This window comes from Typopeltis vanoorti, chromosome 1, assembly GCF_054136105.1.
Source record: "Typopeltis vanoorti isolate ZY-2024b chromosome 1, IOZ_Tvanoo_1.0, whole genome shotgun sequence".
Classification (NCBI taxonomy): domain Eukaryota; kingdom Metazoa; phylum Arthropoda; class Arachnida; order Uropygi; family Thelyphonidae; genus Typopeltis; species Typopeltis vanoorti.
In genome coordinates this window covers 14,467,421-14,492,436 of record NC_143549.1, presented here as the reverse complement: position 1 = coordinate 14,492,436, position 25,016 = coordinate 14,467,421, and the positions used below count along the sequence as shown (strand labels likewise).

General features: G+C 35.1%; 1 protein-coding gene across 1 annotated transcript in view; it reads left to right on the top strand.

Annotated features, from left to right (window-relative positions):
* Positions 1-25,016, top strand: part of Vps35 (Vacuolar protein sorting 35) — a 377,835-nt gene that overhangs the window by 178,479 nt on the left and 174,340 nt on the right. Inside the window, exon 8 of the mRNA XM_090412498.1 lies at positions 16,824-16,972. Within this exon, the coding sequence (XP_090268624.1) occupies positions 16,824-16,972 (149 nt within the window). The remainder of the gene's footprint in view (positions 1-16,823; positions 16,973-25,016) is intronic.

The following is a 25,016-nucleotide window of genomic DNA, read 5'->3' as shown; positions in this document are numbered from 1 at the left end:
ATGCAAAATATATCCTACAGGTTCTTTTGAAATGCCTATGGTCACAGCAATTTCAATCACTCTTACTCGTTTGAAATCCAATACCATATCTTTTACTTGATCAATGATTTCTAGTGTTGTTACTCTTTTTTGGACGTCCCTTACGTGGATTATCTTCAAGGCTGGTACGGCCATGTTTAAACTCTGCAGCCCATTTCTTAATTGTTGAAAATGAAGGAGAAGAGTGCCCATAAACTTTTATGAACTTCAAATGAATTTCTTTTTGCATTAAACCTTCTTTTACAAAGAATTTTATATCTGCACGATACTCAGTTTTATCCATTTCAAGGGATACAACACTTTTGCTTCAGACATCTGTATAAAAGAAACTACTTGATAGAATGACTTGCAATTTCACATGGATTCTTATGACAGATGTACCAACTTGGAAAAAAAAATCTCTTGCTGATAGTGTTGCCATCTATGGTCGAGGGTGAGAACTTTTAAGACCACCCTCGTAGATACATCAAGGATGTCTTTTTCTCCAATATTCATGTCATCTTTATCATGTCTGATTATTTTTACAGTACTCTTTCCTCCATTTCTGAGCTTTTCGATAGTCTCCAGAATATTTTGCCACCTTCTTGATATTTATTTTCTATGTTCTTACCAAAGTCTTCCCATGACTTTTGTTTAGCTAGTTTTACATAGTGTTTAGCTTTCTTACATTCATCTCTCTGTATTCTCTAAGAGCACAGCTGTCTTCTTTGCCAGGAACTGATATGCTTTCTTCTTTTCTTTCACTGGCTCTTTAACTTCCTATGTCCACCATGGAGTTCTGATTTTTCTATCCTTGCAGACTACCTCACCACATGCATCTCTGGATGAATGAATCAGTGTTTTCTTCAGGGCTTGCCACTGAATCTCCAAGGTTTGGTTCGTGTTTTTTTTCTTAACTAATTTTTGTGTATTTTAGTCTACAGTTCACATATGAGAGCTGCTCAACTTTCATTTACTTTAAAACTTTCTTACAATTTTTTTTTTCAATATGAAATTCAATTTTATCTTGCTCAAGACTAAATGGGGATCACTTCCAATTTCAGATCCAATTTTCAAGGTATTTGCCATTATTATTAGCTTTGCTCTTTTCTCCAAATTTTCTCAAAATATTTCTGTATGTCTGACAATCATTTCCTACTTTGCTATTTTGATCCACAAAATTGAAAAATCTCAAAGCCTCAAAAAATTCCTCCACTTCTACCTTAGTAGAACCTTCTATGGGACCAAGGCACAAATAAGTCTCATTGTCCAGTTCCCCATTCTGATATTTGCCCACATCACTCTACTTGTATGGCCTGCCATTCAAGAAGATTATCCTCGTATTTAATGTTGAATACTATGGCTACTCCTTCTTTCCGTTGATTGTCATTGCCTAAATATAACATTTTGTATTTATTGCTTGATATCAGTTTTGTCTTTTTTGTTTCAGTCACCCCTGTTATATCATCTTATACTTATTCATTTCCTCAGCTAGCTAAATTTCTTTGCCATTCAGGCCTCTTATGTTGATAGTACTGATCTTGAACTCTGGTAATGCTAAGTTGGGGTGTGTTTTAGGATTTGTTTCCAGTAGCTGACGTTTTGCTGTTCGTCCTGGTTCCCTGTCGAAAACAACTGGAGCCTTGTTTATCTGGGTGACTCCCCAGCCGGCATGAAATTCTGTTGTGTTGTACCATCATAATTGTGGTAGTGTGTGGTGGTTTATATTGTGGTTTAAGCCAATAACAATACAGTTTGGTCAGCTAAATCCCAAATATACCTAACAGAGTGCACCAAGATAAGGTGAGGATTGGACATTAGGTCAAAAGCCCTGGTCAGTTCTCCGCATTCCTTTAAAAGCTATATGTGGAGGTCTCGTCTTAATTATACAGCTTTGACCCTTACGCACTCCCCCCTCCCCCCCTTCCATCAATAACTTTTCTCTAAATTAACCTATCACTTGTCAGCCCCACAATATCTCCATATCTGATATTTCAAAAAGACACTACTGATTGAATCAATTAGCCTAGATCTTGTTCTTCTTCTGGGTTTTTTTCCTGCTATCTTGGCATAAAATATATATATATATATATATATATGTGTTTTTTTTTTTATACTGACCTTCCTAGTTTCTTGGATGCTAACAATGTCAAGTTCTTTTCTAATATCTCTATATTTAATATGATTCTGCATTTGATGCCATCTGTTCACTCTCCTAATTTTTCTCAGAACACTCATTTCTTTATTTCTAATTCAACTTTCAGATCAGTAACTTAAAACTGGTTTGAGTGCTGCATTGTATACTACTGGTTTTGTGTTTGTCTATTCCATATAAATTTATTCAATTAACTTCCCACTAGCTTTGCTTATTCTGTTGTCTGTTTTCATATTTAATTTGTCATCTTCACTAAAAACTGAAATATTCTTGTTGTTCTATTTCTCCAATAAGAAAACGGGTTAAATTTTCCATTTTTATACATATTTTCATAATTTTGATCTTTTTATTGCTGTTTTTCATGCATAATTTATTATAGTTGTTATTCAGTTGCTTCGGAGAATCCCCAAAGACTTACACTGGATTTGATTAGGAGTAGAACATTATCTGCATAAAGCAAAGAGCTAAGTTTGACATCCCTGATTCTGAAATCAGGTTTAATGCTACTTGCTTTTATAATGAGATCTATATAGGTGATGAATAAGAGTGGAGATAGTATGTAGCCTTGTCTTATAACTGATTTACATCAAACTATCTTCCTGTATGTTCTTCAATTCTAACTGCTGACTTATAACTTAAATATATACTATCTCTATAACATTTCATTTATCTCATTATAATTGTAACATTCTGAAAAGCATTTCTCTGGGTACCTTAATATATGTCTTTTACAGATCTACAAAACCTAAGTACAAATCCCTTATTATATTCCCAGTTTTTGAACTATTTGTCTTTGCCAATTTGTTTTCAGGACATTGTAGAATATTTTTATTATTTATTTGTGTTTTGGAGATGGTGCTTCACATGCAGTATAATTTCTTGGCAAGTATAATTTGTTTAGGACATGGATTAATTATTAACATGTACCAACATAAATGCATAAATTTGCATTGAAAAAAGATAAATCTTGGCTATGTTATTGTTGATAGTGATTACTTTTATGGGTTCAGATAGAAATGTATATAGGAGATTTGAAATAGGCAACTTTACCATTGAAAATGAAAATATCATCATATTACAAAAAAAAAATAAAAATGCATGAAAGTTTTAAAGAATTAGTCAAACAGCTTTCAGAAGATGGTACATGCGAATATAGAAATATTATTGAACTAAACAAAACAAGCAATATTGCAGACTCGTTCAGAGGAAAAAGTAACCTATAAACTTATAAGAAGATTTGAGAATTTTCTGAACCCAAGGTGTGTATGCATTATTCTTACAGTTGATCCCCAGTCATTCATGATAACAAACTGCTGAAGTCTCAACCAAGAGGTAAGATGTTGTGCTAAAAGAAATACACTATATCAAACTATCTACTTTAAACTATTTCTGTGGTTCCTATGAGTTTGCTATAATGAGAATTGACTGTATTTGATTCTATACAAGTATATATAGTAAGCATTATTTTAAGGTGCATCCACCTGTTGAAGAGAACACATCAGTGCTCTCTTCAACATATTCCTCTTACTAATCTTGCCTATTCTATTTAAGTTACTAGGTCACCTTAGATTAGCTTGCACATAATACTCTTGAATATTGATGATTGTTGTAATAAGCAAACAATGTTTTCATTGGGTCAGAAAGTAAATAATCTGCTTGTGAAATTATTCATGTTTCTATCTGTATCCAAATGTGAGTAAACAAGTTTGTATGCAAGGAATCTTCACAACTAGGTTATTTGTATATAGTGACAGTTGACTTCATGTCATATTGTCCCAATGTTTGCATAATGAATAGCACACTTCCTTTCAGATGTATATATTGGCCATGCATTATTTAAAGAGTCAGTGCTTGTATTTGTTACTTGTATATGAAATTAAATTTTGTTAGTTTTCTGTTGAGATTTGTGGCTCAGATATTCATGTTTTCCAGTGCACAGATCGAATTATAACATTTAGATAAAATGTATTTTATTAGCTGTGAAATCCCAACCAGCTGCATATACTATGTAGCATACTTCTTTAGAAGTTATTTAAGTACGATGATAAAAAACGACATACTACAAGCTTAAGCAAACTGTAGTGGAGTTGGTGGCTAATTAGTTTAACATAGATGCCAAGTAAAAAGCATCAAAAATCTCAAGCACATAGATATGATATGATGTACATAGCTTTAAGCTTAACAATGCTGATTTGATGTAAGATAATTTCTTGGTTTTTGATGCATTGGATGGTAGTACATATGCACTGTTCAGAGTTCATTATTCCTATTTTCACTGTAGGATTGCAATGAGATTAGCATGGAGGTATCTTCTTATAGGATTGGATTTTCTATTTACTGAATAAGTGAGTTTTTTCTTGAGACCTCAAGATGTCTAGAAATGGCAAGGACCTGTTTTCCAAAATGAAATATATACAAGGTGGGTTGTTTGAGTAACTTGTAAATTTCATTGATTTTTGTTCCTGGCCAAGTAATGACTGTGCTAACAGAGAACTATATTTTAGTTTTAATTAGTTATCCAGGGTTCACTTTTCAAAGGACTGCATGATCAAGTTTACTTGCTTGAGAACAAATGATGAGCATGTTGTTAAGTCTAGTTTTTCTATTAATATTTTCCTTGAAACAGCAGGGATATTTCTTATAAAAGATGTCCTATGGTTTCTTCGCTGCAAATGTGAGAAAAGATTTGTTTAAATTAGCTAGGCATTTCCTCACTTTTTTTTTTTTTTTCATTGAAATGTGAAAAAACGACATTGATTTCTTTTTCACCTGGAAATTCGTTTTTCCTGTATATAGGGTTGCTAACTATGATAGATTCCATGTGTTGAGGTTTAAGTGCTGTGAGGACATCATGTTGGAGGCTTAATGGAATATATACAGCACTTGGAAAGAATTAAAAATAATTTTAATGCTTCCAATATTTTGTCCTAGTCACTGAAACATCTTCAGGGATTACAAAAACACTATTGTAACACACCCTCAAATACAACACAATACTAAGTTAAACATGTAGGTGACTCTAAAGTCCTATCTAGGTGGTGCACCCTCCATGGGCGTTTGTAGGTGGCCTGGGATGTAAGGTGGGATCTCTGATAATTAATGTTTTCCAAATTTTGGAAAGTTTTATGCAACCGTATTTATTTAAATTCGGTTGATTTCTGAGTGCTGCTGCAGATTTTAAAAATAGTTTTTCCTTTTTGAATTTACTGTGGTGTTTTTTTTTTTTCCACGAGATCCTGTGCATTGTACTTCCTCCAGAATACTTTTTTTTTTTTTTTTTTCAGATTTCAAGCTTAAGCTCCACATTCATCCATTTTACACCTACTTTATTCAGCCTTTTGGCCTTTGGAATACATTCAAACATGGATGCTGTTATGTATTTTTTGTCAGTTCCCATTCAGCATTTATTTCCTGCATGGGAACTGACAGCATATACAGGTATTTCTCAATTACAATTAAAAAATTACAATTCGTCCATGATCGATTATGTATTAATAATTCGTAGGAGGAATGACGTCATCATGCTCATGCCACGAGGTTTGCATGTGTTTGCTTGGTAAATGTAACCATGCAGAGCTTGCAGTGGTAAAAATTGCAGCGTAGGTTATGGTATATCCAAGAGATGCATTCATTACTAGTATGTGCAAAAATGCAATAAAGCATAAAGAAAAAACACTGCATATATAAAATACATGATGGTACAAATTAAATGGATATTGAATCCAACATTTTCATAGCCTAATATAGAAGCTACAAGAGTTTCGTGCTGAATATATAGAAACTAAACGTTTCAGTGGATGCAAGCATAAGCAACCTTATGGGCAATTTGTAGTAAAGGTGGAGTAAGCTCCAGATCACTTTCCTTAGCATTTTCCATAATGTAAAGCAATCTCCTAGAGGACATGTATGATATATGAGCCTTTGGCTCTCTATTTGTAATACATGGTTTATTTATTTTCAGTTACAATCTGGAAATTATTGAACAATGAATAAAAAAACAACAGCTAACCATACTATACTGATATCAGAGGTCGCAGTATCTCTCAGATACAATTTACTGTCAAATATCACAAACCTTTACATAATGTGTTAAACCAAACTGACAGCAAAAAAACAGTGCGGAATATCACTCGTAACATAAGAATGCACAGCTACTCATCACCTCCAAGCTATACACTGAATTGTGTAAGAATATTTATATTAAACATTTTGCATGTATCTGTCAGATCAGCTGCGAGCTCCCAATGGTTAAAGGCGCTTTAATCAAAACTCTTGCCGTGTATATCAAGGAATTGCCACAATTAATTTCGCCGCATTAAGCAAGGGATGCCTGTACATTTTTTTTTTTCATGCAGCTTATATATTAGCTTGTCTCAGGCTGAGTTGATAGAATTACATCATTAGAGTTCAAAAGAACAATAGTAAAGTTTGCGCGAATGAAAAAGAAGGAAACATTTATAAACAGTTAATAGTGATCACTCCCCAAAACTCAATCCCAGTCATCAGCGGAACACCTATCGCTAGATGGAACCTTCGCAGGTCCAACTGGAATGCATTTCAGAAACAAATCAAGCTAATCATTAGAGCAATTCCACCCATTCATAACTGCTATCCAAGATTTGTTAAACTAATCAGAATTGCAGCCAAAGCCTCTATTCCTAGAGACTACAGAAAACACTACATCCCATGCTGGAGTAGAGAAACTGAGGAACTTTTAGCCAAATATGAAAAAAAACTGAAGACCCAATTGTTGCTAAGGAGCTCATAGCAATGCTGGATAAAAACAGTAAGGAAAGATGGATCTCAACCATCCATGAACTCGATTTCACCACATTAGCTGGAAAAGCTGGTCACTTCTGAGAAAATTAGGGTAGACCAGAACCAACAACACACAAAACAACAGAGATAACCCCTGATCAAATGACTAATCATTTATTGAAAACCTCCAAGATACATCCCAGCTCTATCAGGAAAATTACTGCGCAATCTTCCATCAGACAAATCCTGAAGATGGGCCCTGAGCTTCCTGAACTTGTACACCCAGTATCTTGGGAAGAGGTACAGGTAGCCTTAAAACTCACCAAGAATGGCAAGGCTGCAGGAGTGGATGGTATCCTCCCTGAGTTTCTAAAACATCTCAGTCAACAAGGCCAATGGCTGGCTGCCCTTTTTTCAAAAATTATAATGACTGGTAAACTGCCAAAATAATTGCCATGTTGCCATGCCCAAACCAGGGAAAGATCCAAATGATGTGAAAGATCTACGACCTGTCTCCTTGCTTTGCTCCACCTTTAAGCTCTTTGAAAGAATTCTCCTTAAAAGAATTTCACCACTCATCGAAAGAGCACTCCTGATTGAACAAGCTGGCTTCAGGCCAGGAAGAAGTTGCTGTGATCTGGTCCTGGTCCTAACAACACAGATTGAAGCAGGCTACCAAAACAAACTTAAATCTGGAGCCACTTTCATTGATCTAACATCAGCTTATGACATAGTCTGGATCAGGGGCCGCCTCCTAAAGCTAGTAAATATTATAAGGTGCAAAATAAACTTTCCAGTTTTTTTAATCCATTCTCTCCAACAGAAAGTCCGGGTCCATATTGGCGGAAAAAAGAGCAGGCCCAGATTCCTTCACAACGATCTCCCTCAGGGCTCCATGTTATCTCCTTTACTTTTTAACTATGTGTACGACTTACCACATACCAGCTCAAGCAAGTATACGTATGCTGATGACCTAGCGATCCTACATCAATCTACCTCCTTTGCCAACCTGGAATCAACCTTCAACATAGACCTGAACAACTTCAAGCAGTGGTACTTGAACCCAAATCCAACAAAAACTGTGTCCACAGTATTTCACCTGAACATTGCAGAGGCGAATTGACACCTCAACCTTTCTTTCTGTGGAAAAATGGTAGAACATGAGCCTCATCCGAAATACCTTGGGGTGGGCATGGATAGAAGCCTAACCTATAAAAGGCACATCACCAACCTGTCCAACGAAATTAAAATGAGAAACAATATCATTTCAAGGCTTGCTGGAACAACCTGGGGTTGTGAAGAAGTCCTAAGGTAGCCTGCACTAACCCTCGCATTCTCTGCAACAGAATATTGTGCCCCTGTTTGGGAAAGAAGTGCACACACACTAATGTTGGATTCTGATAATATAGAGATTTAAGTAATTATTTGCTTCAGAATCCAACATGATCTTCCATCACAAAGGCTAGGCTTGTAAATATTATTTAATGTAAACAACTTATTTAATATTTAATTAATTAATCAAAGATACATGTATTAATAATGAAAAGACTGTATTAAATATTATTAAGCTATTTTATTTATTACTATATTAACATTATAAGAACTTGTATTTGATAATTTAACTGCGCATTAATTGAAATGTAAATATTCTATTTATTCCTACTTGTAGATGTTTAACGTTATGTAATAATCAGTTTTATTATGTTTTATTTTGTTGTCATGGAGACGTATGTAAGTGAGCGAGTGCGAGTTTGGAACAGTGTGTGAGGAGAATGTTGAAAGTTTATTTGAAAAGAGTTTTAGTTAAAGAGATCACGTGAACAATTTAGGCAGGAAGAACGGATATATAAGCAAGGAACGCTGAAAATATTGAAAGAAAGTAAGAGAGAAGGAGATAGATAGGAAACATAGAGTTTCCTATCTATCAAAGAGAGAGAGAGAATTGGCATTCGGTTGGAATCGGAGTATTCAGCATTCCGGGAATCAGAGTGCGATATTAGAGAGTCGGCAAGTCACTCAAGCATCTAATTTAAGTCTACTAGTCGAGAAGCAGTTAGCTAATAAGTGTAGAATAACAATTATAACTACGGAAAACAGCTGAGAGACTATTAAATAGACTAGCGATACTTGAGTTGAAATTTAATTTCAGTGCCGACCTTTCGAGGACATACGGAACCTTAAAGCAAAGCACGAAGTTACTAGAGAATAAGAGAGGCTGTAAAGTTGAAGTTTACCGTTAGCTGTGTTTAGAATTATAGTGCCTAAAGAATTAATTGAATGCCAGAGGAATGAACAACTGTGCATATAAAACCTCAAGTTAAGGAACTATTGTGTTACCTTAATTCATGAGTGATCAGTGCTTCATGCAAGAACGTTTGTTTATGTGTATTGTGACTGATGATTAATTCAGTTATTGCTTAGAAGATTTATTTTAATGAGTGCTGTATACTGTTTAAAATGTTTACGGTTATAAAAAGTGTTTGTGTGTAAGTTGATGAAGAAAGAAGATTATCGTTAAGATTATTCCAACCATTAAATTTCCTTTACAGAGAAGTGTGTGAGTTTCATCCTAGAATTTCCCTATACTAAGATTAACTATTGCGGAGAATTAGCTGAAGTGTAAAATTAAAGATGTTTGTTTGTGAAGAGGTGTTACTGCATTTTTATTGTATTTTGGAACTTAAGGAACTGTGAGAAGACTGTATTATAGAGATAACAGATTTACCTTGTCTGAGTCTGTATGATTGGACTTATCAGAGAAGCTAAAACGTTTGTGATATCTTAATTACTGATTTGAACTTAAGTGTAAAATTTGTGATTCTAAAATTAAATGTTTGTTTTTGTTAATCAAAGTTGTATTTTGCCTGAATCTCTTTTACTGCACCATTTATAAAATATTCGAACTAAAGCGGGTAAATTAAGAAAGTTGAATATACTCGGCCAGTATATATAATAACAACATATAAAGGAAGGTAGTTGAGAGTTGGTTTTTCTTCAATTCTTGAACTAATTCAGATATAAAGTGGCGCAGTCTTTAAATATAAATTTTCTTTGTATTTGAATTAGAAATCAACTTACAACTTATCAATTAGTTAAGAACATCGTAATAGTAATCATGTTGGATCCAAGGTATAGATTGAGAAGAAGTAGGTGCTGTGGTCGCCACAGCACTTCTTCTCAATCTATACCTTGAAAGTTCGAAATGGTGCTGTGGTCGCCACAGCAAATGGAATAGTGGCGTGTGGTGGGGATGTAGTCAGACCTTGCACTGACCGTCTGAGTAATAATCGAGCACAGAATGGGGAAGACTCGAGATCTCAGCGAATTAGATCGTGGCCAGATAGTCGGAGCCAGACGTATGTGGCACTCCATCTCCGAAATCGTGCAGGCACTTTGCTTTTCACGGGCCACTATGTCAAGAGTATACTGTGATTACATGGAATCAGGTAAAACCACAGCCATCAGGGAAAACTGCCGTGATGTACAACATGTCGATGACAGGGGATGCTGTTGACTAGCTCGGATGGTAACAGCGGATGGACGGACCACAGTGCTGCAGATCACTCGACAATTCAATGCTGGACAACGACATGTCCAGCATTGAATTAGTTAAGAACATCGTAATAGTAATCATGTCGGATCCAAGGTATAGATTTGAGAAGAAGTAGGTGCTGTGGTCGCCACAGCACCTACTTCTTCTCAATCTATACCTTGAAAGTTCAAAATGGTGCTGTGGTCGCCACAGCAAATGGAATAGTGGCATGTGGTGAGGATGTAGTCAGACCTTGCACTGACTGTCTGAGTAATAGTCAAGCACAGAATGGGGAAGACTCGAGATCTCAGCGAATTAGATCGTGGCCAGATAGTCGGAGCCAGACATGTGGCACTCCATCTCCGAAATCGTGCAGGCACTGGGCTTTTCACGGGCCACTATGTCAAGAGTGTACCGTGATTACATGGAATCAGGTAAAACCACAGCCATCAGGGAAAACTGCCATGATGTACAACATGTTGATGACAGGGGACGCTGTCGACTAGCTCGGATGATAACAGCGGATAGACAGGCCACAGTGCTGCAGATCACTCGGCAGTTCAATGCTGGACAACGACGTGTGAGCAGCCACACCATCCAGAACGATCTCCTCGCTATGGGGTAGAGAAGCCACTGCCCAACTAGGGTCCCTCTGCTCACCGCACATCACAAGGCACAATGATTAGCATGGGTGCAAGAAGACTGCCATTGGATCCTCGACACATGGAAAAAGGTCGCCTGGACTGACGAGTCAAGGTACACGTTAGTACATGGCGATGGCAGGGTACATGAAGTGATGGATCCCTCGTGCCAGCAGGGTACAGTTCAGGCCAGTGGTGGTGGTATGGGGACTGTTTACATGGGATGAAATGGGTCCCCTTGTACATCTACCAGCAAACGATACAGAGACCTGCTGTCAGATCATGTGCACCTATTTCTGCACCACCTACAGCACCCTGCAGGAGACCTGTACCTACACTAAGACAATGCACCGGCCCACCACTCCTGAATTGTGGCCTAGTGGGCAGATGAATACTCCATTGACATGAGGATGCTAGGCTGGCCCCGAGGTCCCCTGACCTCAATCCTATTGAACACATCTGGGATGCTGTCGAGAGAGATATATATGCACCCTGGACCATGCTCAGACCAATCTCTGTGCATTGTGGGAGGCTGTGCAGTGGTCATGGATCAGTTTGGCTCCGCATTGCTTCCGGTGACTTGTGGAGTCTGTCACACCGCATCGCCACCGTCATTAAGGTGAAAGGTGGTGCTACCTGCTACTAGGCAGGTATCTCTAATTCAACTGCTCGTGAGTGTATATATAGTGGTTACAATATATGCTGCATGAAAGACAAGCTTTCATGTAGTATATATTGTTTAGGCTACTTAAAATATTTTTCACCAGAAATGTTAACTGTTATTCCTTACTTTCTAGTTTTTAGTTTATTCATATTACTTCCTGATGAAGTGAAACAAAGTATTTCACACAACTAGTTGAAATAAAAACAGTTTTTATTTGGCATCGTCGTTTGTAGTTTTATACCAGAGAAAATAGTTCTAAAATCCTTCTTTGGAACCAAAAAGGATTCTGCATTACAGCAAGTCTAAATTTGACACCCTTTTTCATCGACATTTGTAAAACATAGCAAAATTGTTTGAACCTAAAATCACTGTATTCCAAGTTAGAGATTTTAGATCTCATTTTCTTTGCCATCAATTCTGGTTATTTTTCTTGGAAGAACAAAATTTACAAACAGAGGGAACCGCTATGGGTTCCCTCCCTCACCCCTCTTGCTAATTTTTACATGGAAATTTTGACCAACGACCCATAGACTCAGCCCCTCTGAAACCTATCTGGCTAAGATATGTAGATGATGTGTTCTCTATTTGGCGGAGGATCAGTCCTCACGTAAAATCATCCCTTGTTTTTTATTACACTGTAGAGATGCTTTATTTCAGCTGATTCTTTGAATGGCTTGAATAGAATTGGTAATCAGTGTGGAGAATTTCAGTTTGTTGCCATTCGACTTTGTGTTTTTTATCTGTTGTATGTGCTGTCAGCTAAGCCTCATAATGCAATGACAGTATTACATCTCCTAGGAGCTGTGTTTTTACATTATGAGAAAATATCAATTATAGTGCGGGAGCTTGCTCCACCTTTGCTTCGAGTTGCCTTGGTGTTGTGCTACCAAGTGGTCACTTACGCTTGGATTCGCTGATAGTTCTTCAGCATGAAACTCTTAAATTGTAGTTTTCGATCTTAGAGTTTCGCATACTCGCTGGAATAATAAGGGATTTTTATCCCCTAAATTTAATTAACTTTGCCAGAAAAAATAGCCATTTAGTTACATAGTAACTGTTATATTAGATATAAGCACTTACAAGCAAATCTTCTACTTCATTTGCTTAATTAAAATTTATTGCTATTATGTAAACACAATATATTTATAATGCACAACTATATTGTATATAAACAAACAATTGTGACTTTCTATACTTTATTAATGCATTAACAACAGAAAATAATTTGAAACAAAACCTAGTTTACATTAATGTACGTAAACAAAAATACTGTAGAACATCTGTATGCAAATACTGACAGTCTACAATTATACTATACTCCTACTGGAACCCTTCAAGGATATTAAGAATGAAAGAAAGTATGTGTGTGTGGTCATAGCTGACAGCACATAAATAAATAAAAAATAAAATAAATTTTAGCCTATTTTTTCTACCCACTACTGGGTGAAGGCCTCTCCCATTGTGGGAGGTTTTGGGTTTACTGCTCCCATGGTGACCCAGTCCATATTGGGAGAGGACATAACAAACATCCATGCCTATGTGGGATTCGAACCCACAACCTGTTGTGGGTTCGAATATACCTGGCTAGCCACTCGGCCAGCCAGGCCGGCCGTTACCTCCTCCAGTACAGCTCCTCAAATCGAGTATGCATCCTCCCATCAATGGATCCCAAACTTAAAAAGGCTGGCTTTTCATCTTAGTTATATAATAATATATATGGGCACACCTGTTTGGCATTCGTATAGTGAAGGTATGCAAGTTCTTTTCACTTAAACTTTGATATCATCCAGGTCTACCTACTCACTGATGAGACCTCAAAAAAGGTTGAAACTGGTCTGGGTAGTGACCTCTCCTCATAATGTAATGACAGTATCACATCTCCTAGGAGCTGTGTTTTTTACATTATGAGAAAATATCAAGGATAGTGAGGGAGCTTGCTCCACCTTTGTAAAAAAAAAATCCATTAAGCCTCCAACATGATGTCCTCACAGCACTTAAGCCTCTACACACGTATTCGGTTATTCTTGGAGATGAAAGACAACCTGTTTCCAGAATTTAATGATGACAAGGACTGCATGTGTGTCTTTACATTTTGCGTTGACATTATCATTACGAATTAAATGTAACTCTTCAAGGACAGAACAAATTTATTAATGAAATGTTCGATAAAATAAAAATCTTTTTTTTAATATGAAAATAAACTAAAAATTCGGAATCAGCAACTGGAATATAATAATGTGGCTTATTTTTCAATTTTGAGAAAAGAAAATCTGCCTGAAACAAAAAAATATACAGAGAAAATACAGAAACTACAAGAAGAATTCAGTTCACAGTTCAAAAACTTATGTGAAAATGAAACTAATTTTGATATTTTCTTAATCACTCTTTAATATAGACATTGAAAGGATTCCTGAAGAATTTTGAATGGAAATATTGATTTGCAAAGCAACGCTGAACTAAGAAATAAGTTTCAAAATGTTAGTCTTATTGACTTTTATAAGAGTTACTTTCAACTGATAAATTTCCATCACTGGCTACCCATTCCAGGCAAATAATGAGTTTATTTGGTAGTACTTATCTCTGAACAACTCTTTTTGAAAATGAAAATTGTAAAAAATGATCGTCGAAATCACCTTGATGATGAACAACTAAAAAATTGTATTAGTCACAATTTCAAACATGTCTCTCAATATTGAAAATCTTGATGAGAAACAGAGCCAAATATCTCATTAATTAAATTTCAGAACTATTTAATTTCTTTTGATTAAAAAAAATTATGTATGTATACCTGTGTGTATATTGAAAGTATTACTAATAAAAAGTAAATCAAATTAAAAACTTTTCAATGTAAATCTATGTTGATAATAACAAATTCCACCCCATAAATTAAAATTTTTTGATTAATATATCATCATCAAATTCCTGACATATACCCTCAAGGGGTGTACAAGATAATTAATATATTAAAGTATTTAATATTGTGTTCATTGCAGTCCATCTGGAATATTAGGTTTTCAATTGTGGCCCACTGAAGAACAAAGGTTGCTCATCACTGGTGTATATCATTAGCAGTCAGGTTCAGTTTTGTCACTGAACTTTTGGTAGAAATAGTTAAATACTGTTTCAAGTTTAAACAAACACATTCATGGTTTAAGAAAATAAATTTAATTATTTCCGAAATAGGAGCCAGTAATGCAAACATTTTTAATATACCTGTGCATCCTTTGATGCTATATAATCAGGAAGATTATGGATTAAAATTAGATAATTAGTGTCACATAATGGGACCTGTTTGCTAGGTAGAAGTGAAAAGTTGCCTTTCAGAAGATGTTGAAGCTGATAATAGCCACTCATAGCTTAAGACTCATTACAGGCATTGAGATGATTGATCTTCAATAAAAATCAATGGCACAGCTCTTTTCTATGAATGATGAATATTCTTAGTTAATAGAATGGTTTCTGAAGACTGGTAAAACCTAAAACAGCAATAGAAAGTTTTTTGCCTTGGGTATAATATATATTAAAGATACCAAGTTATTTTAAATATAAACCTGTTTTTTTTTTTTTAACTCCAAGAGTAAATATTAAGAATAGTGATCAGAGTTTATTCTACCTTTACCATGAGTTGCCTTGGACTTGCACTATGTGCAGGGTCAGCTAGACTTGCAACACTTGCTGCAGGTCTAGCTTGCAGGGGCAAACTTGACTGACTGACTTGTCTGTTCGCTTACTTGGGAAATGGAGTAAAAAAAAAACAACCAGGTTTATATTTAAAATAACTTGGTATCTTTAACATATATTATACCCAAGGTAAAAAACTTTCTACATTTATCTATTATCCTGAGATTTTTTTTTTAATAAGGTCAAAGCACCTTATGGTAACTTGTGTTGGTAAAATATTTATAAGCTCTGTATTACTTAAAACTTAGTATTTCTTAGCCTGGCTGCCACTGACGAGACCTCAATAAAGGTCTAAACCGGTCTTGGTAGTTCCCCCTTGCCTTTAATACATAGCATCATACATCTCATCCGGAGATGTGCTTTGCATTAATGGTAAATATTAAGAATAGTGATCAGAGCTTATTCTACCTTTACCACGAGTTGCCTTGGACTTGCACTACGTGCAGGGTCAGCTAGACTTGCAGCACTTGCAGGTGCAAAATTGACTGACTTGTCTGTTTGCTTACTTGGGAATTTGAGTAAAAAAACCAGGTTTATATTTAAAATAACTTGGTATCTTTAACATAAAACAGCAATACTTCATCTTTGGGTGCACACATTTGGTTGTCTGGATTTTTGGCAGATGAGGGAAGAATGTAGCAGTTAGCATTCTTTAAAGGAGCACTCACAACCACTAATTTGTATCTTGTAGGATACAAAGTTCACTTGATAGGTAGCTGAAAAGACAGGGTATGATGAAAACATAAGTTACTAAAAGATTTTTTATAGTAGATGCAGAATAATTTTTTTTTTTTTAATGCATGACTAAACAGGACAAGGAGTCATCCTTGAATGATGTCTGGAGAGATGAGTAGATGGTTTGCAAAGGTTATGTTTTATCAGTGAATGAGAAACATTTTGTGAATGATATCACCTTTGGCCTTATTGAACACGTGGACCCCCAAGAGGATGCCCAAATAATATTAGTTCAATCGTGACAAATTGAATGTTTTGTAGAGGCAAGGCATCTGTAAGATATGAATGTGAAACTTTTTTCCCCTCTGGTTTTTGCAGCTTTTGATGGAGAGGGTATAACTCCTTGTTCTATGGTTGAGCTTACATTCTCAGATGCAAAATTAAAATTAAAAAAAAAAAATTCTTCAAAATATAACAGTAAGTACAATAATTAATATAGAATTAAATCATAATCCTTCAACAGATATACAGAAAATACACAAGTTAGTTGAAATATTTAAGGTTCCAATCCTTATATATACACTCACTACTGCCACCACTACCACTTCTCTTCCTTTACTAGTTCAATAACTAATCAGTCATAGTAATTTATGTTATGAATTATGTTCAGGTTTAATTAATTAATTTATTTATTTTTAGTCACGTCAAGACATGCCACCTGAAGATATTGTGTCATTACAAGTTTCTCTTGTGAATTTAGCATTAAAATGTTACCCTGATAGAGTTGACTATGTTGACAAAGTATTGTTAAGTACAACAGATATCTTCAGCAAGTTGGGAATTACCAAGTAAGATATGTATATACAAGTTGGATATCTTGTATTATATATACTCCCAGTTATATATATATATATATATATATATATAGTGATTTAATTGCATTATGATTTTGAATAGATTCTGCAATTTTTATTGCAGTAGTTTTGATGAAAAATTTATTTTCAAATGGTTCGTTATAATTCATATTATTATTATTACATGACACCCAGGGAGTCCAAAGACTCATCGAGGAAGGACATGTACTCTACAACTCTCTTCCTCCACCAACTACAATGAACTGCAACTACCATCATCTATGCCAATTCCATGTACTGCCCATCATCACCACCAGTATTTTCACAGATAATCACAAACACTCATGCCAACATTGGGATCAAACCCGCAGCCTCTTGCTGGAAAGTGGATATGCTAACCACTCGGCCAATCAGGCCAGCTATATATGTTCATATATTCTTTCTTTTAAGGTTACATGGTGATCAGCATTCATATTTGTAGATTTAGGGACACAAAAACACGTGTTGAACAGATTACTTTATTAATTACTAATAAAATAAAACTTGATGTTTCAACCCCTGTATCGAGGTCATCATTGGAAGGATACAAGTGTATAAGGAACCAAGCTACATGCTCTAGCCCTGCATACCGGCAAACTAAATCTACATAGTTAATTAATCCTTTTCCCCAGCCAGGCCTCTATTGATTAAAAAAATAAATACATAAATAAAAAAAATAATAATAATAAATAAATAAATACATAAATAATAAAAAAATTATTCAATAAAAAATGAATATAACTACAATAAACTGCTAAAGTCCTCATGTATTAATATTCTTCTGGAATTGTACCGATCTGATTGTTATAATACGATTTCTTTCAGTTGCTGTTGAATGTTACAAACACTTCACCAGGTTGTCTTCTTGTAGTGGGATTTTTCTATGGCTAGTTTAGGTTGTTATACAGGTTGTAGATGGGTCCTCCACATTCTTGAAATGGTTAGGCCATCATTTTTGTTGAGATTTGGGTTGTGTTTGAGCATTTCACGACTCTTTATATTTTCTCTCAAACCAGGTTTTGGTGCGGTGTAGAGACTTGGTATTTTTCCAATCAATTCTGTGGTATGTTTGGAGTGCATGGTCAGAGACCATGCACTCCAAACATACCACATTTTCCCAAAATGGAGGTATTTAATGTGTTTTTTGTGTTCATCTTGTCTGATTAGGATAGTTTGCCCTGTTTCCCCTATGTATGGTATGTTACATGTGCATTGTATTTTGTATACCCCTGGGTGGGCTAGGTGTGGAAGAGGATCTTTAGAAGAACTGAGTAGGTGTCTTAACTTGTTTGGACGGTTTAAAGGTGGTTTTAATGTTGTACTTGCATAGTGTTCTGTCTATTTTTTTCAGAAATGCCTCTAACATAAGGAATGGCAATAGCATTCCTGAAATCTTTTTTGTTCTTACTGGTATCTTTATTGAGCATCTTTTGAATAGTTTTTTTTATTGTATCCATTATTTATAAATGTTTGGTTGATGATCTTGTATTCTTGGTTTAGAGCTTGTTCATTAGAACAAATTGTAATTGTTAGAGCTCTGTGTTTAAGGGTGCTTATGACACCTAGTTTTTGTGTTGGGTGGTGGTAAGAATTTTTGTGTATGTATTGGCCTGTGTGTGTAGGTTTGCGGTAGACTGAGAAGGAGAGACAGCCAGAAGGAAGACGTGTGACAAGTGTATCTATTTAGAGCTTCGTGGCCGTGGGGCCAAATGGCGAAATATCGTTGATGTATCTGAGCCAAATTTTGGGCTTTAGATATGCTGTCTCTAGAGCACGTTGCTCAAAGTCTTCCATATAAAAGTTACTATTGGGGGGAGGAAGCGGCGAGCCCATGGCTGTACCTTCTTTTGAAGGTAAAAATTGTTTTGCCACACGTAATATCCGGAGCGGAGTACGTGTTCAAAGAGGGCTGTGATGTCTTGTGGAAATATGTTCTGTAGGAGCAAGATAGTGTCATTGATTGGGACATTGGTGAAAAGGGAAGTTATGCCAAAGCTGACTAATAAATCTTGGTCATTGAGTGTAATGTTTTTAATTTTATTAATGAAATGCTGTGTATTTTTTTATGTAGGAAGGGGACTGACCTACCATTTCCTTGAGTGTGGCCGCTAATTTTTTGGCTAAGTGATAATTTGGGCTGTCAATTCCTTCAACAATCGGACATAGCGGTGTGTCTGGTTTGTGTATTTTTGGCAGGCCATAAATTCTGGCTGCATGGGCATAATGAGATATTAATTTTTTTGTTGTTTCTTCAGGACATGTGCGGACGGATTTGATTAATTCAGTTGTTTTCTTTTTGTCACGTTTTGTGGGGTTGTAGTTTACCATTTGGTAGGTGTTGTGGTCCGATATCAACTGGTTCATTTTTTTCAATGTATGTTGTACGGTCTAAAAGGACAGTGGCATTGCCTTTATCTGCTTTCGTGATTATAATGTCTTGGTTATTTTTTAAGGTTATTTTATCCAGAAGACATCACAGCCCTCTTTGCCCACATGCTCCGCTCCAGATATTTCGTGTGGCAAAACAATTTTTAATTGTTTTGCCACACAATTAGGGGGGGAGGTACAGCCATGGGCTCACCGCCCCCCCGCCCCCAATAGCTAACTTTTATATGGAAGACTTTGAGCAACGTGCTCTAGAGACAGCATGTCTAAAGCCCAAAATTTGGCTCAGATACGTCGACGATATTTTTGCCATTTGATCCCACGGCCGCGAAGCTCTAAATACATTCCTTAGCCACCTAAACAAACAACATAAATGTATCCCATTCACCATTGAAATGGAAAAAAACAACTCTCTTCCTTTCCTAGACACACTTGTCACATGTCTTCTTTCTGGTTGTCTCTCCTTCTCAGTCTATCGCAAACCTACCCACACACACACACAGGCCAATATATACACAAAAATTCTTACCACCACCCAACACAAAAACTAGGTGTCATAAGCACCCTTAAACACAGAGCTCTAACAATTTGTTCTAATGAACAAGCTCTAAACCAAGAACACAAGATCATCAACCAAACATTTATAAATAATGGATACAATAAAAAAACTATTCAAAAGATCCTCCATAAAGATACCAGAAAGAACAAAAAAGATTTCAGGAATGCTATTACCATTCCTTATGTTAGAGGCATTTCTGAAAAAATAGACAGAACACTACACAAATACAACATTAAAACCGCCTCTAAACCCCCCAAATAAGTTAAGGCACCTACTCAGTTCTTCTAAAGATCCTCTTCCACACCTAGCCCACCCAGGAGTATACAAAATACAATGCACATGTAACATACCATACATAGGGGAAACAGGGCGAACTATCCCAATCAGACAAGACGAACACAAACAACACATTAAATACCTCTAGTTTTGAAAACCGGCCTTTCTGACCACGCACTCCAAACATACCACAGAATTTATTGGAAAAATGCCAAGTCTCTACACCGCACCAAAACCTGGTTTGAGAGAAAATATAAAGAGTCGTGAAATGCTCAAACACAACCCAAATCTCAACAAAAATGATGGCCTAACCATTTCAAGAATGTGGAGGACCCATCTATAACCTGTATAACAACCTAAACTAGCCATAGAAAAATCCCACTACAAGAAGACAAACTGGTGAAGTGTTTGTAACATTCAACAGCAACTGAAAGAAATCATATTATAACAATCAGATCGGTACAATTCCAGAAGAATATTAATATACGAGGACTTTAGCAGTTTATTGTAGTTGTATTTATTTTTTATTTAATACTTTTTTTATTTATGTATTTATTTATTTTTTATTATTATTATTTTTTTATTTTTTTTTATTTATGTATTTATTTTTTATTTTATTTTATTTTATTTTTTTATTTTTTAATCACTAGAGGTCAGGCTAGGGAAAAGGATTAATTAACTACGTAGATTTAGTTTGCCGGTATGCAAAGCTAGAGCATGTAGCTTGGTGGTTCCTTATATACTTGTATCCTTCCGATGATGACCTCGATACAGGGGTCGAAACGTCAAGTTTTATTTTATTAGTAATTAATAAAATAATCTGTTCAACACGTGTGTTTTTGTGTCCTTAAATCTACAAATATGAATATGTTCATATATGATCATAATTCAATCACAATATATATTCATAAACTGATTCAGTAATTTATAATGCCAAGTAATTGTCTCTCTTTCTCCATAAATCACAGTAGGTGCTGAATCATAAGAAGATTGTGAAAGAAATGGCAATGAAGGGGTAGATGGGTTTGCTGTGTCTTTTGTAGTTACAAACATGTCCTTTCTACCCTTGGGAACATAATGAAACATAATATACACAGGAGGAATATATATATATATATATATATATATATATATATATATGGAGCTTCCACAGAAATTCCAACAGTTCTTTAGTGGTATTTGACTTGAGCTGTGTAAAGTTACACTTTTGTCTTTTTATTTTTCTCATAGTTCTAATTCCAGATTTCAGCATAAATGTTACTGTGACTAAATTATGGTTACTTTCAGTGTCAGTACCTGAGAAAGATCTATATCTTCAAGTTTATTTTGATGTTATATTTTGTTTTCATAAGTATAATCAGTTAGGTTTTGAGTTCTTCCATCTGGGGAGCTACAGATCCATTTTTATGTGGGAAAAGTGTGTTATTTATGGTGAAATCATTAAAGCAAATCCTATCAATTTCATACCCCTGTTATTTGTTTCTACTAATCAAAGTGTTGACAAAGAGGAGAAAATTCCTTTTTATATCTATTCTAATTTTTGCATTCCAGTTGTACTATTAGAAAGTCTTTTCAGACAAATTATGGAGACTACAACCATGTTAGAAATAATTGTTTTAATTTCCTGATGTTTTGGCCTTCATACAGAGACAAGCTATATTGCATTTCACACAGTATGCCAAAGAGACAATGTTTTGATCAATGGTTATTCTACTGGCCTGACCTCTAACAAAAAAAATAATAATAATAAATAAATAAAATAACTATAAATAAAATATACAAATCTACAGTGGGGTAAAAAAAGAAGAAAGAGCAAAAGCAGGTATAATGATTATGGTACATAAATCCCTAAAGAACAATATTGTATATTACAACTATTTGAATGAAAGACTAATAGAAATTAGACTCAAGACATTAAGAGGCCACATAACAATAATTGGTGCATATGCACCAGAAGAGGGAAAAGAAGAAGACAGTAATATATTTTATAAAGAATTACAGAATGCCATAGATAAAACAAACAAAACTGACTATTTACTGCTAGCAGGAGATTTAAATGCCAGAATAGGAAACAAAAAATACAAAACAAACATAGGTAAATTTGGCGAAGATACATATAATCAAAATGGTCGCAGATTGCGCGATTTTGTCATTTATAATAATATGAGAATAATGAATTCAATGTTTAAACACAAGGAAATACATAAATATACTTGGTCAGCCAGAGGATACAAATCAGTAATTGACTACGTTATCACAAATTTTAAATTAGCGGAGTTAATTTTAGATGTAAAAGCATATCGAGGCTTTGAATTAAACTCTGATCATTATATGGTATCAGCAAAAATTCGTTTTAAACCAAAGTGGCTAAAAACACATAGAATTGAAAATTCTTACCAGCCGAGCTACAAAATTTCTTCATTACAGGATCCTCAAGTTAGACTACAATATCAAAAATGCACAAACTTAAAAACAAAAACCACACATGAATCAAGTGACATAGAAGATGAATGGGAAAATTTAAAACAAATTCTCACAAAAGCAGCAACAGAAACCTTAGGAATAAAGCACAAATGGATTAGAAAAAGAGGACTACGAGACTGGAACAAAGAAATAGAAAATATAATAAAAACCAAAAAGGACAGTTACCAGAAATGGCTAAATTCCAAAACAGTAGAAGCAGAAATAGAGTATAAAAGAAATAGTGCAATTGCAAAACGAGAAGTAAGGAAAAAACATAGAGAAAGATGGAACAATTTCGTAACAGAACTAGAAAAGGATTTATTTAAGCCACAACCCAAAACCTATAAAGTAATAAAATACATGAATAAAGAAATAAAAGAAAAGATAAAAATACAAACAATAGATTTAGAAAAATGGGTGACCTATTTCCAAAATCTCTGGACAGATGAGAACAATGAATTAAAATTTTATAAGACAAAGAATGACCTAATAGAAAATATCACAATGTTAGAACTGAAAAATATAATAAAGAAGATGAAAAATAAGAAAATGCCAGGAGAATACAATATAAATATAGAACTATACAAAAATGCAGGTGAAAAATTTAATGAAAGACTTTTGAAATTTTTTAATATGGTTTGGATGTCCGGAAAAACCCCTAACTCTTGGAAAAAAGCACTGGTCATCCCAATCTATAAAAAAGGAAATAAAAAAAAAAAAAAAAAAAAAATCAGCTAACGCCTTTTTATTCACGTATACGGGAGTAGGCGAGGCCATTTAGCCCTATCTAACTTTTGGAGACTGAGTGGGCAGTTCAATCTCCACTGGTACCCAATCAGAGACAGATGGCCCAAGGCTATCACTAATTAAGCGGTATTTTTTCATCATCTCTCCTGATGTCTCCAAAAGATGACATAGTCCTTGTTTGTCCGAGCAATGACCAAGCCATCGTGACATTCTGTAAAGGTTTCCTTCGTATCTGTCTAGTGGATAATTAAGGACAGCTGATGCCCATCTCCGCTCTTTCTCTTTTTTTTTTAGGTAGATGCAAGTTTAGGTTTGAGCAGTTATTGAAGAGTGTTGATGCACTTGTATAACTGCCAAAATTTAAATTGGAATGACTGCTTCTTGATTGCCATGATTTAGGAACGACTCTCAGTGTTGCTTTCCATATTAATGGTAAGCAATACTTCCCCCTCCCCCGATATTTTAATTTTTTAAAATTTAATTTAATATAATGCTGTGTTCATTTCATTATCTACATTAAATTTATTTCACATTATTTAATTTTAAATTAGGACTTTAATTGTAATTTTATTTTATTGTAACCATCCACTAGGCAACATTCTCCCATATGGCTCAGCTCTGTAAATAGGATTAACATTCTTTGTTCTCTGTTGCATAATCACAAGATGATTATGCTGATGCAGTGATGATGATGTGCATATTTCATTCACTTTGTTTCTGGTGGAAATATTTGTAGTAATAAAATTATGTTCTTGTAAATGTGTTTAATAAACATCTCTCCAAGCATTGAGCTGAACAAAGTAAAATAACCTTTATGCCTAGGGTGACTGACATTACCAGGAGCATATATAGATAAACTCCCGATGTGCTTCATTTGTTTTGCCCAGTGTTACTCATCTGTCACAATGAAGCAGCTTACAGGATTTGGAGGGGTATTACTGTTTTTATAAAGTTAATATTACTGTAGGTTAATTATTTATAACCACAGCCACTGTTCTTTTCCATCTAGATGTGGTACTTGTTTTACACCTTGTTAGATCCGAAATAGGCGACTTCAATTTTACATGACGTCACCATTCCAGAATTTAACAATCAACAAAAAAAATATATGTGCATACTTATCTTTTAGCAAAGTGTAACTATGTTTTTTTTTTGTAACAACATCTTGTATGATAAACTGTGAATTATGTGAATTTAAATTAATGTATCTATATGTCTAGCATGAATGTAAGTCAGCAAAAAGGGGCAGATATGAGAGAAATCATTAGTGAAATATTATAAAATGAAAGAATGCGTATTATTCAGCAACATAGAGCAAAGATCGCCCTAATACTATAAGAGCAGCGTAAGCACCCGCGGGCATCGCATCTGAGAAGACGACATGATGCGTACATTCCCGGAAACAAGAAGTCCCGTATGTTGATCGGTGAAGTCACCCAGCCTGAGACCAATGGGTGAGACGATAAGAGAAATTCAAACTCAGAAAGGTGGTGCTCTAGGGGAGTGTATGAAACCCGCGACACAGAAGTAAATCGCCCCGTTTTTTTCTTGTTCCTGCATTTCTCTTCG